The sequence below is a fragment of the Ursus maritimus genome (genome assembly GCF_017311325.1).
Source record: "Ursus maritimus isolate PB19 chromosome X unlocalized genomic scaffold, ASM1731132v1 scaffold_X1, whole genome shotgun sequence".
NCBI lineage: Eukaryota > Metazoa > Chordata > Mammalia > Carnivora > Ursidae > Ursus > Ursus maritimus.
The window spans coordinates 107,483,612-107,497,715 of record NW_024423319.1 but is presented as its reverse complement, the minus strand read 5'-3'; the positions used below and the strand labels follow the sequence as shown (position 1 = coordinate 107,497,715).

The following is a 14,104-nucleotide window of genomic DNA, read 5'->3' as shown; positions in this document are numbered from 1 at the left end:
AAATTCTAACTTACCATAAATCTGGAGCGGACTCAAGGTACAGCCCACCTCTATGAAGGTATCATCCCTACAGCCCACTGACTTAATTTTCCAAAGCATATATTGGAAAATATAACTTCAAATTGTCATTTATCTACCTTCAGTCAGGAGATTGACTAATGGAAGCAGTAATTAGGATACCACATCTAATTTACCTAAAGAGGTTTCTACTTAATACAGTGCGTTCACCACTCCCTTTAAGAAGTCCTTTGCCTACTCTGAGGAGGAGTACCACAAGGCCAACACCTCGACCATGTTACCTTAACCAGTTGCTGAACTCCTTCACATAGTTGTGTTTTAGCATCACATCCTCATTTTTTATTAGACGACTGCCATGAGAAAGAGCCATGTGAAATCCACTTCTTTGTTTGCTATAAAAATATTTTTAAGGCTACTGTGTTTTCTACTCCTTTGTGCCCCCCATATATGTTTTTATAATTGGGTAAGAGCTTTGCCTCCTGTGATAAGAGTATATATGGAGTATGTGATACAGTCTCGCACTATGGTAGTGCACCGATATTCTTAGTATCTTTCCTCCAACCGTCCTCCCAAAATGTCCACACCAGCGGGCTGAGAACAAGCCCAGCCTAATCTAGGTGCATTTCAGGCAACCAGTTCTGGGGAAGTAGCGGCACACATCAGGCCCTGTAGAAATCTAATTTTTCATATCTGAGCTTGCATAAATTGCTTTCTTTCTCTTACTCAGTTTTCTCATTTACAAGATGAGCATAGCACTGCAGAGAGGACTCTGGAAAACGCCATCTAAATTGATAGCATAATGATGATTTGATTCCTGCTGCAAACACAGAATTTAAAAAAAAAAAAAACTTCCCATCAAGTCCTTTTTTCCCTTCTGTTAGATAAAAACGGTTTTGCTTTCTTAGTCTCAAAATCATGTCCTACTAGATAGTTCAGAATGGAAGAGAAGGAAGAGTATGATTTATCTTTCTCAATTATTTTATTATAAAATGAATTGCATATAAAATGACTTTTAAAACTGTCTAAATTTAACTCTTATTTTTATCCAGTATTCCCTTTGAAAGATTTTCTGATAAGAAAAAAAATCTCCAGATCAAGAAAACTGCAGCAAAACTAACAGATGTAGAAACATTTGAAGTGGTTGTCTTAGAGAGTTTGTCTACTCTCTAAAAGCAAAAATCTCAGAATAAAAGCTTGATATAAACATACTCTTAGCCATGAAGGTATTTAGATAAAAGCTAGCATTCTTGGAATGAATTACACTGACGTGGCAAGAATTTCATGATGAGAAAATCTGTACAATATATCACAGCAACATACCTAAAAATAAATGTATCCGGAAAAAGCTGTTAGTTTCATATTCTTCTAAGTAAAGCCAGTAAGTCAATAGCCGGGAAAATTTTTCAATAATTCTGATCCAGTCATATCATTGCTGACAGCATTATCACGCCATATACAGTGGCCTCTTTTTGAGGTTCTTAGGTTTTGTGCATTTCTCATGGAAATGATTATTTTTATATTATTTATTTCTCTATTTTCTTTTACATATAATTTATTTCCTTGTCACTGAGTAGTCTTCAAAAGGAAAATCTGGTTCCCTGTTTTTCCTGGTCATAAACGTTTCTTTGTCACAAAAGATGGGCAAGCCTACCCCGATTTCTCTGACACCCAGAAGTCAACAGTTTGTCAAATAGAAGTGTCAGGAGCAGGAACTGTGCCCTAGTTCTGCTTTTCACCTGTTTAGACTTTCTGCCTCTATCTCGTACAAAATCTATGTTAATTGTACACATTAGTCAAGCACCCAAAAATAGCTGTATCTAATGTGGCTGGCAATAAGTTATTTCCATACATGGTGCAGTTTACACGTAAACTTAAGCGCCTTTCAATGAATAATCTAGCATTAAGTGTTAAGACTGACACTGATGGTGGGTATACATAATTCCTAAAACATCAGTAATTGGATGTACACTGGTGACTAGCCATTTTTCCCTTCATTTTAAAGTCAGAATCATGTACAATTAGTGATCTGTGAGATATTCTCAGAGCATTTGGTCTAAATCCCTGATGTTGCAGATGAAGAAAAGAGGTCAAGAGTAGTTCAGTGACTTGACCACAATCATAGGGCTGGAATATGGACTAGAATATGAAGAACTAGAAGTCAGGTCTCCTGATTCCTACCCCAGTGTTGCTGCAGTAGTCCCAAGCATTCCATTCTTGCTGAAGCATGGGCTTGAGAAGTATGTCACTCCAGCTGGTGTGTTGAGAATAAACTGAAGGGGCTGAGCTAAGTGTGGAAGCAGAGAGATAATGTAGGATCTGGTCGATTCCAGTAAGAGATAATAGTGGCTTAACCTTGGGCTCTAAAGTAGAGGTGGTCAGGAGGGGTTGGAGTCTGGCTATGATTTGAAGGGAGAGGGGACAGGAGGTGCTGACAGATTGCATACAAGATGCCGTAATGCAAAGCCTCAGTGTCCTGCACACACAGGTGGTCAGGAACTGTTTGATTCATGCTTGCAACAGATAATTCTATATCAGGTCCTTTGGTAAGAGCTGAGTATAGCCTGGTGAGCTAAAGCAGATGGCTTCTGCCTTCACAGAAACTAATACAGTAGTTAGAAACCACAGCTTGAGAAAGTGAACCAAGTAATTTTAAGACATTGCATAATAATCAGCAGTGTATCAGGTGAAAAATTGCATAACACAATGAATCAGCTCCAAGAGAATTCTCCTGTGTAAAGAATTAGTGGAGAGGCAGGCTCGCCTTATTTGGATCACTGATTCCCTCACCGGTATTGATATAGGGTTTTTTAATTGCACTGAGTTCAATTAACACTGTTAATAGGTTTGAATAAAATGTGATTGCAGTCTCATCCTTGTCTAACGTGGCTGAGCCTTATTACCTTTCTGTACCTTAGTTTCTATCTAATTTGCAAAATTAAAATGTTAACACGAGAGCTCCTCTCATGAAGCATATGATTAATGGTCACCCCCCCAAAAAAGAAAAATCCTGCAAATCTTTATTTTAATCCACAGAGCAATATAACTTGCTAATTAAAATAAAATTGGCAAAAGCATGAAAATTAAAAATTGATAAAATGTTTCCAGTTTGAATTATCTCCATTAATAATAAAGTGTTATCCTTAGTATCTCTCTGTTTTATAGAATCCTTTCTTTCCACATAGCAATGTACTTATATCACATGTCATGAGAGGTTTTCACAAGTGGAAGTCGTCGTGTCACAAGCAGTTTTTCTTTACTCTCACATTGTTACTATGACTACAGAATACTTATTTGGGAGGCAGTATTGCACAGAGTGATTAGGACAGGTTTTGGGATTGACAGACCTGGGATTGAATTTTAACTCTGCCACTATCTGTGTGGTCCTGAGCAAGCTGTTTACACATTCTGTGCCTCAATTTTCTCTTCTTTAAAATGGGGTTAATGATAACTACTTTAGAGGTTTATTGTAAGGTTTAAGATCAATAACTGATGTAAAGTTATGCCTGACACAGAAGCCCTCAGTAAATGATAATTATTGTGACCCAAGAATGACAGTCCCTATTTCACAAGCGTGGTGATTCTTTTTTTTTTTTTTAAGATTTTATTCATTTATTTGAGAGAGAGAGAGAGAGAAAGAGAGCATGAGCAGGGGAGGGGCAGAGGGAGAAGCAGACTCCCCGCTGAGCAGGGTGCGTGACACAGGGCTCCATCCCAGGACCCCAGGATCATGACCTGAGCCAAAGGCAGACGCTTCTCCAACCAAGCCACCCACCCAGGCACCCCCCAAGGGTGGTGATTCTTGTTACCCTTTTCAACCACTCACCAGTAATCACTCTTCTTCCTACCTTACCACCCCATAGGAAAAGAGGAATCACCTTATGGGATTCTGCATAAGATTCAATCACTTCCTTCCTTTAGAATCTGATACATATGACATTCTTTTGATGAAACATTGATTCTGCCCAACCTAATGAGTTTGACCTCTAAATTCCACCCCCCAATTACTACCTTTTTATTCTTTGCTAATTTATTAGCATACTTATTATTTTGAAAAGCACGCTTATTTTTGAGTGCCTGTGGAAGCATTTTCAGTCAATATAAAGTCAGAGTAAACTTACTGAATCCAGAGCAACGTCACGCCACTGTACTCAGACACCCCGTGTGCATGCAGTGTCTCATCCCTGTCCCACCCACTTCGCAGTTGCTCTCTCACGCAGCAGAATGGGCAAGGCTACCACAAACAGCACACTTGTTCAGTTCTGTGCTCTTATTTCTTGTAAGTGGAAGAGTTCTTGATTTAATATTTAGTCCCATTAGCATCTTACCCCACCTTCTCATATTTAGACCTTTTTTCTGCCAGCAGGCAATAATGAGAAAGTAAGGCAAAATACTTTTCTTTGTGAAATATTTAAATCTCAAAGACATTTATTTATTTAAAAATTAAATATGTGAAAGTAGCTATCATTTATCCCACGTGTTTCAAACTGCTAAGCACCTTCTTTTCTTATGTATAAGAAATAAGCTATTGGTTTGACTAGTCAGTGCAGAAATGTTGGAACTTTGCAGAAAATTACAGTAAGAGGAAGTTGCTATATTGCAACAAGAGAGTATTTTGATTGCAAATTTTTCCATAAGTGTGGCAATTTGCAACTTGAGAAGAATTTAATAGTAGCTGAGCTTTCAAAATGTAACACAGACACTGTCATTTTCTTCCACAATTAAAATAAGTGCTTCTGAAAGTTTCAGGATAAGAATGACCCAAATTACCCTCCCCCACACTTCCTCATCCAAAAGAGGGGGGAATGGAGTTTGAACAGAACATCTGTGGACAAAATGAAAGATAAATGGTCTTTTCAGGCAAATGTCTGAAAAAGGGATCTTTTATAGCCAAACAGAATACTATCGCATGCATCGCCATGGTTAAGTAGAGGATCAACAATACTTTCATAATGGCCTTTTATTTTAGCACATTCTATTTTTATGGGTAGAATTATGATTTCAACACACCCATTCATAATTCATCATGTAATTATTTGCATATATATCTTTTGACACAGATTTAATGTCCTTTTGCCAGCCACATCTTGAATTCAAATTTAAACTATTAAGTGCACTAAGACTGTCTCGGTACAAGTAATGCTAAAGGAGAGTGGATACAAAGAAATATTTCTTATCTAAGAAAAGAAACAACCTACTAAAGAACAGACCTATACGTGGATTACTGGAGAAGAGATACCTGTTTTTTTTATTTCCCCCGCTGAAGAACTTCTTCAGTTAAAACAATCACCTGATTAAGACTACATCCTATGCTCTTTGCTGATGGTTTGCTCAACTTCCATTCACTCAACCCGTATTCATTGAGCACTTCCTCTGTACTAGGCCCTGTTCTAGGCAGAAGATGAAACAGTGCATAAAATAGAACTCCTCTTTCGTGCCATTTATATTTGGAGGGAAAACTGGGTAATAAACAAAAAATATAAGTACTCTCAGTAATGCTGAGTGCTAAGGAGAGAAATAAAGCAGGGAAAGGAAATAGGAAGTATCGAGGGCAATGAGAATAACCATTTTAGATAAGGAAGCCTGGGAAGAATTTACTAAAAAAGAAGCATTTGAGTAATGATTTGAAGAAGTTAAAGGAGTAAGCCACAACAACATCTGGGCAAAGAACATCTCGGACAAAGGGAACATCAAGAGTAAAGGCCCTAAACGGGCCTCTACTTGGCATGCTCTAGCTACAGCAAGTGTGGCTGGAGCAAAGTTAGCAAGGGTAGGGGCAGGAGGCAAAGGGACCGGGCCATACAGGGCCTTCAAGGCCATTACAAGGATTTCGGCATTCAAATTCAAGGTGAGATGAGAAGCCAGTTGAAAGTTTTGTGTAGAGGGATGATTCAAATCATATTTTAACAAGATCACTCTGGCTCTTGTGTTGAAAATAGAGAAGGTAAGAGCAGAGGCAGGGAAGACAGTGAGGAAATATTTCAGTAATCCAGGTAAGGGATGATGGTAGCTCAGACCAGGGTGCTACTAGTAGAGGTAGTAAGAAAAAGTCATACTGTAACCAATATTTAAGACAGAGCTGATATAGCTTGCTGGTGGATTGGCTGTGGGATGTAAAAAAAGAGTTAAGGTTGACCTCAAGATTCTGGATGGGAACCCTTGTGGGGGTGGGGGGAATGGAATTGCTATTTACTAAGGTGTAGAAGACCAGGAAAGGAGCAGATTGGTTGACAGGTGGTGAGTATCAGAAGCTCAGTTTTGTACACGTTAAATCTATTGAGTTAGGAAATCTGCAGCTCAGTCAAGAAGTCCTAGCTAACAATATGAAGTCATACGTTACTAAAGATCAGAGTTTGTAGACATTCTTAGGGAGAAAGTTCTAAGAACTTTCACCCAGACACTCGCTACAATAAGCAAAAAGTATTAGTGAGGGAATTTAAAATATTTTATTGAGGGGCACCTAGGTGGCTCAGCTGATTAAGCATTTGATTCTTGGTTTCAGCTCAGGTCATGATTGCAGGGTCCTGGGATCGGGCCCCACATCATGCTCCTCACTCAGCAGGGAGTCTCCTTGAGGATTTCTCTCCCTTTGCCCCTCCTTCTGCTCATGCTCTCTCTCTCTCTTTCTCAGTAAATAAATAAATCTTTTCAAAAGAAAGATTTTATTAAATGATAATTTAGGAAATAAAGTAAAAATACATTTTCAAGGCAGTTAATCTCAAATGCTTACAAAAGGAATCTATTTTTGGTGGTCAATAAACATTATGAGCTTATGCTTTAAATACACACACACACACACACACACACTCACTCACTCACTCACTCACACACTTACCCTACTCCAAACACATAAAAGGTTCTGATCATGGTCAAAAGTAAGATCTAGTCTCCAAGGACCAGAAAAAAGAAGAAAATTGCTCAGTGATGAATGGAACTAAAGCCACATACCTGGTAGGCTCTGAGTCCAGAAAGAAGTAAAGATGCCTGGGAGTCCACTGTAATGGTATGAGGGAACAAATGGACTGCAGCCATATCAGGAAACTGAGGATTGACTTCACTGAGTGAAGCCAACTGGGAAAGCAAGCAGAGCTTCCTCACCCATGAGTAGGGAGGTTGAATAAAAAACAGCCACTGACCAGAACTGTGACTTGGACTTGGGTGATTCTTCCCTTACTAAATACAAATTATGGAAAATCCACAAAAGCACTTAAATTTTGAAATAATAATAGGATGATTAAAAGCAATGGATATTCAAAAGAGCCAATACCAACTAGACATCCTGGATATGTAAAATATAGTCAGTGAAATAAACATTCTATAAATAGGATAAACTTAAGACTGGATGCAATAAGAGAGAGAATTAGGAAACTAGAAGACATCAGAATGAATTTACCTAAAAAGCATTGCAGAAATATTAGAGGATAAGTTGATAAATTGAGAGGTGTCAACATATGTCTAGAGGGAAGAAAGAGACTGCTAAAGAAGACCATTTGAAGACATAATGCCTGAGATTGTTCAGAATTAAAGAAATAATACCTTCAAGGACAATACAATGAATGTGAAATAGGATTATTTAAAAGAAATTATAACCTAGACACTTTATGGTAAAATTGCAGAATATCAGGGATAAAGAGAGAAATATTTTAAAATCTACTGAGATACTAAAGACAACTTGTGACAAATGACAGTATAGCCACAGATGTCTTCGGAGTAGCAATAAAGGCCAAAAGAAAATAAAGGAATATATTCAAATTGCTGAGGGAAAATGATTTTCAACTCAGTCTTCTATGTGCAGCTAGGCTAGTATTCGAGAGTGAAGGATTTTTATATTTTTAAACATAAAAATCTAGAAGAGTTTGCTACTCACAGACTGTTATGAAAGAACTTCTAAAGGATATACTTGAGCATGAACCTGGAAGAAGGATGATCTGAAGCTAATAAGAAAAATTCAAATATAAAATATATGGTAAATTTTCACTGTTATGAGAAAAGAATTCATCATCATGGAAGCAAACATTTCAGGCCTCTTTTTCAGTCATAACACCTTATATGATCTGCTGTGTTAGCCATTATAGTCATGGGTCTGTTCTTAATGTCTTGATTATGTGACATTTTTCATGATATCATTAGAAACTGAAAAAAAGTGATACCAATTAAATATTTGTCATTCAGAATGAAGAATTCCATCAGTTCTAGAAAAGACTACACAGGATTGTAAATTTGCAACTCAGGAGTGCTTAATCACCCATTGCTAATGACATGAGGAAACCTTCATTGTCAAGAGCTTATTTATACATAAAAACCATGAACAATTTTTAATATAAGTTTTAAGAACTCTTTTGAATATGAGGCTTTTTCAGGGGTCCCCAAGATTACCCAGTGTTCTTTGATTCACTAGAAAGACTCACAAGACTCAGCATGTAGTTCTACCCACAGCTAAAATTTACTGCAGTGACACAGCAAGGAGGTATAGTCAGAGCAGTAAGGAAAAAAGACATCTATGGGATCTGGAGACATCTATGTGCAGGCCTCCTATGCTTTCTCCCTGTGACAGATCATGTAGAATACATTCTCACCCAAGCAGCAACAATGCAGTCATGTGTATAGTGTCTCTGCCCAAGGAAGCCCATTAAAGACTCAGCACCAAACGCTTTTATTGGATTGGTCATAGAGACATCCTCTGTCTAGGAAGTACAAAAATTCTAGATTCCCCAAAGAAAAACAGGTGTTTAGTCCCTGGGTGGGCAAAACATTCTTGCTGCTTAGTGAAGCTCATGTCAGTATAGGGAACTGTTTACCATCCAAGTTCCCAGATGGTAGCTGAGAGCCAACCTTGCAAGCAGGCCCCTCTGAGGTAGTAGCCTGAAGCCTGCTGTATTAACTCTCTTCTAGAGAGCTAGTTCCTTCACTGTAGTTTTCGTTGCTTTTCCTATTACTTTCAAAAGCATATACAGTTGACCCTTGAACAACACGGGTTTTATTCAGGGAAAGAAAAGATACTCTTATTAAAAAGAAGGCCTGGAGAGCATAAAATATGTTTTTGTGTAGATTTTAAAGTAGACCTCCAGTATCTAAGGAATAGCATGCAAAAGTCATAGGAGGCACCTTATATAACTCAATTCTTTCAAGTTGTCTGTTATACATGTAGCTCCCTAAAAACAAACCACCCCCATCTTTTTCATTTTTAAGAATAATGAACTGTAAGATTATAATTAGTACTTGTGGAAACACAAAAGAAAAAAAAACAATCAGTAATTTTACAGACAACAATTTAGGGAAAATAACTATATGTAAATTACCTATATTTGAGCACACTAGCCTGAGTTATTACTTAAGCTCTTATTTTGAAATAAAGTGCACTCAAGAAAATCAACACAGCATAACAGGTTTTATCTTTTGTTTTCTCTCCAAAATTGATTATGAATTTCTGAATCCCGCAAAGTTTTATAAACACACACACACACACACCACGTACAGACATGTTTCCACTGCTTTGAGGGTGATTATTTCTGGGTTACACCATATATCAGCAAATTATCTGACCCTTATCCTCAGGACTGGTATCCATCCGTAATACCATATTCATGAGAATTAAGTAAACCATATACAAAACAAGAAAATTGCTATATAAGTAGAATGTTATTTTATGAAGAAAGATACCAAAGAAGAAAGTACGTCACAGAATACAAATGTATTGTATAAAACCAAGACCAGCGAATTTTATGTAAGCAAAATCCAATTACCCCTTACAGGCATACCTTTGTAAAGAGAAAGAAGATTTTGTTACCTAAAATTCATTTTGAAGGAGTATCTGTGAATTGAAATTACACATGCTATCTCTGTACCCTGTTAGCTAGCTAATCATGTGAACATAATTAACCTCATTATACCAGTAAACAACGGTGTAGCTTAGTAGACTGCCTGACTAGACCCAGTGATTTGTAGTCATTGAAAGCTAGACCAGTCAATACAGTTGTGGGTTTTTCTCTTAAGACGTTAAGCTTTTCTGGTACTTAGCATAGTGCAGACAGATGGGTTTAGCTGAGATGGTTGTTTAGCCAGGCAAGTATGATGGAGAGAGCATGGCTCAACATAATGATTATAATGATGTCTCATGAAAACCGAGTGAGGAAAAAAGGCACAAAAGTGTGGTAAGGTCGACGAATTGGATGTCTCAATGAAGATTTTCTAAAAATGGCTGGGTTGGAGCTATTGGGCCACATAAAATGTCAGTAATAGAAGCAGTAGTTGCACGTGCTTAAGATAACAAACCTGGTCAGGGGGATGGGTAGCCGAGGAGAGGAGAAGTAAAGATCATTGCAGATGAGGAACTGAGGAGCCAAGGTACTGACATCACTTACACAAAGATTACTTGCCAGTCCTAGTAACAGAAGTAGGTGTGACAAGAAAATACTCATTCAAGTGCTGGTAGCTTATGGAAGGGAATGAACTTCAAAGTAACAAGTGAGAGTCGTATTTCCCTGACTACTTCATAAGCCCTTGTGAGAATGAAATGAGATATTGCCTGGGAAAGCACAATAAACCCATTTCAAAAAGGTAAAAAGTAGTACTGTATATATATGGTGTATATATATATAAGCCCTGAGTTTCACCACTGCTTTGTGCCCTGCTTTCTCTGCCTACAAAAGAAAGACAATGATAATATCCTTTCCCACTTCATGGGAGATTAGAAAGCCAAGTGAGATTATATATATGAATTTGTTTTGAGTCTTTGGAAAAACAAAGTGCTTTCTCTGACCTGGGTTCAGAGTCATTGTTCAGCTCTCGAGAGTTCTGTGCAGCATGCCAGCACTGTGGACGGCACTCTGAGTATCAAATAACATTCTTCTCTTCCTTTGATTTCAGACATTTCAGCAGTCCTCGCTGCAGCACAAATCAAAGAAGAAAAACAAAGGTAAGAAAAGGAAATGAAACGAAATATGTAGCTACTTAGTTTACACTGTGATAATCACCAGCATACTTCATGCATCCTCTCTTGACCATTGTGGTTTATAAGATTACAGCCCCCTGGCAAGAGCTGCCAAGGCCAGCTTCTCTTTCAGGTCAATTATGATGAATGGGTACCTTTTACAATAAATGGTCTCGACTGGTTTAGAGACTGAGATTACACACCTCTGATTCCATTGCATGTCACTTAGGTGGGGGGAAAAGAATTAAAGATTTCCATAGTTTTCTATTCTGATACAATGTAAAAATAAGAATTTTTAAGGTTGTTAAGTACCCAGACTTACCTTTATGAACTACAGATTAATCTTCTACCTTCACACTTGTATAAAATTTAAAGAACATTTTTATCTACTATTGCCTTTAGGTCCTATAGCTGGCAAGAGCAAAAGAAGAATTTCTTGCAAAGATCTTGGCCGGGGTGACTGTGAGGGTTGGCTTTGGAAAAAGAAAGATGCAAAGAGTTATTTTTCACAGAAATGGAAGAAATATTGGTTTGTCCTAAAGGATGCATCCCTATATTGGTATATTAATGAGGAGGTAAGACAAAGCACATTTTGTTTTCTCATCCACTTTCTGTCTTTAACCCAAAGAATCACTGTTCGGGGACTTTTATTTTAAAATCATATAACTACCTTAATGCTATTTCAGGAGAGTTCCACTAGCTATTTTTTAATCTGCCTTCTTAAAATGATTGCATTTGGGGGTTCTGGTAAGATAGTTGTCTCAATTATTCGAATGTGGCAACATATCTGAAACACAACACAGGTAAAATTCTGTGTATCTAATTCAAAATACCAAACTAATTCTAGCAATAGCTTAAGTAGAAGGATTATACATGGAATTTGAAATAGATTTTTAAATGTCTCATTTTTGCTCAAAGTTTTAAATTTTTTTCTGTTTTCTTGGGGAAAAGAAGTTCTTTAATAATTTAAGTAAATTAAGAGCACATGAATTTGTTTTTCTTAAAGAATACGTGAACTGGAAGACTAGTTTGGGAAATCTGCAAGTATTCATTTCATTTGGCCCATTTAAGGGTGGGGCGAGGAGAGTGTATATAGTATATTTAAAGTGTTCTTATGGTTTCCTGTTTCATTTGCAGTAAACAGATCTTTATCCAGAGTAGTTATATCATAACCTACCACCTATCACAACAGATATGCAAGAGTATACCTTATTTGTTGATATTTCTTTGACTCTGCAATTATTTTCATTCTTTTGCCATAACCACCTATCGGTTCACCTTATTAAGATTTTTGTAATAATTTCTGTTGTTAACTTGTTTTCTCAAAAAATGGACATGGTTTAATATAGTGTGCTGGCTAAATAGTCTTACAGGAATACTGTTATGTTAAGATATTCATCAATTTGCATTTGAAGATTAGTTTTTGAAATATAATTTAACAACATAATTATTCTTATTATTATAGCATAAAATATCTAGAGGAGTTGTGTTTGTTATCGTTAAGAGAATAGACTTAACCCACCTGAGTTACTATGCATCAGTTTCCTCATCTGCAAAAAGGGGGAGTAATAATAGTACCTAGCTCACTGGGCTATCGTACGGATGAAATGAATCAGTTCATGTAAAGCCCACATAGAACAATGCCTGGCATACATGCAGTACTCAGTAATACACTATTAGTAATATTTTTTCAAATTGACCTCTTATTTAATTTGTAAAATCTTAAAGTAACATTTTGCTGTTTAATATAAATGCCTATATTATATAGAAAGATTTGGTTATTTTCTGCACTTTTGATATTATTTGTGCCAATCACACAGTTACCTAAAAAGTCTTCTATTTCACTAAATGTATCTTATTTTAGATATAAAAAAAAACTTTACCAATATTTTCATTTAACATATATCAAATACTTTTTGTTTGCCAACCAAATAGTATCAAAATATAGTCTTCGTTTCTCTTTAAGTTCACTTTTAGATTTGTCTGCTGTATGCTATATTATATTCTATGTTTCAAAGTGTAAGCGATAAAAAAAAAAACTGAGGCCCTTTTTTATTGAACTGTAGCTAAGTTTCAGTCAGAGTTGTTACTATGTTAACCTTGTGAGAAGTGAATGAATAATTCCATAGTATACATTATAAGAATAACTTGGTGTGATTTTTTTAGGAGAAATTAAAAATCCCTCATGACATCATTATATAGTAAGATCATATCTACTCCAAAAATATTTTAAATAGTTCAAAATTTAGAATTTTTATGTTAAAGATATCAAGGTTGATCTAGCAGATGTCAATAGAAAAAGAGATTTGAAACTATTGTGTTTACCCCAAGATTGGAAGAAAAAAAAGTACTCGAATATTGAAAAATACTGAAAAAGTTATAATACTCTCTTTTATAACACAAATTTCAGTCACTGTTAGTAACACCAGGTTTTTATTAAGTTTTACATTTATACATACATACTAAAAGAATTGAGAATCTGTATTTTTTTCTTTAAGATAGCAGATGGGGGTGTAATCTCACTTGAACTTGATATATAAAGAGCCAGATCAAACTGATAAGAGCTCAGATCAAAGTTTGGGGGAATAAAAGTCTGAGGAGCTTGGTCATGACCATGAAAGGACAACAGCAATGAAAGGATTTAGCCAAAGGTAGTCTTCGCCTAGTTGGAATAACTTGTATCTGACACAGATTTTGGGTAATTCTCCTATCTTGTTTTTCCTTGCCACATTAGAGAGAGGAGGATTTTATGGATTTCATTCAATTGTCCAAGTAAAAAATAACTTTTATATACTATAGCGTTCATACCAAGGTAGATATTTGAAATCAGATTAACCTATTTCATTTATAAAATCTTGAATACACAGCATGTTTAATTCAGGTTTGATAAAAGACTTTTTTGGAAGCAGAAAATGAATTGCATTAGTAAATTTTGATGTATTTTATATCTGAACATTAAAAATTATAGAAAACTATGAATGGTGAATGTGGACTGAAGTTATTTTACATGTTATGAAAGTACGTATACGTTCTGGTGAGAAAATTACTTATAAAACATGTTTCACTTTGACAATTTAAAGAATTTTCTATCTTCATTCTAAGAAAGATTTTTCAAAATTTCTGCGTGTATCTTAATTTGTAGTATTCTAAATGTTCAAA

General features: G+C 36.2%; 1 protein-coding gene across 4 annotated transcripts in view; it reads left to right on the top strand.

Moving 5' to 3' along the window:
* CNKSR2 (connector enhancer of kinase suppressor of Ras 2) overlaps positions 1-14,104 on the top strand; it is a 292,411-nt gene that overhangs the window by 221,478 nt on the left and 56,829 nt on the right. For all 4 annotated transcript variants that reach the window (XM_040633558.1, XM_040633552.1, XM_040633548.1 and 1 more), the window contains 2 exons: positions 10,882-10,930; positions 11,348-11,520. In XM_040633558.1, coding sequence (XP_040489492.1) covers positions 10,882-10,930; positions 11,348-11,520 — 222 coding nt within the window. The remainder of the gene's footprint in view (positions 1-10,881; positions 10,931-11,347; positions 11,521-14,104) is intronic.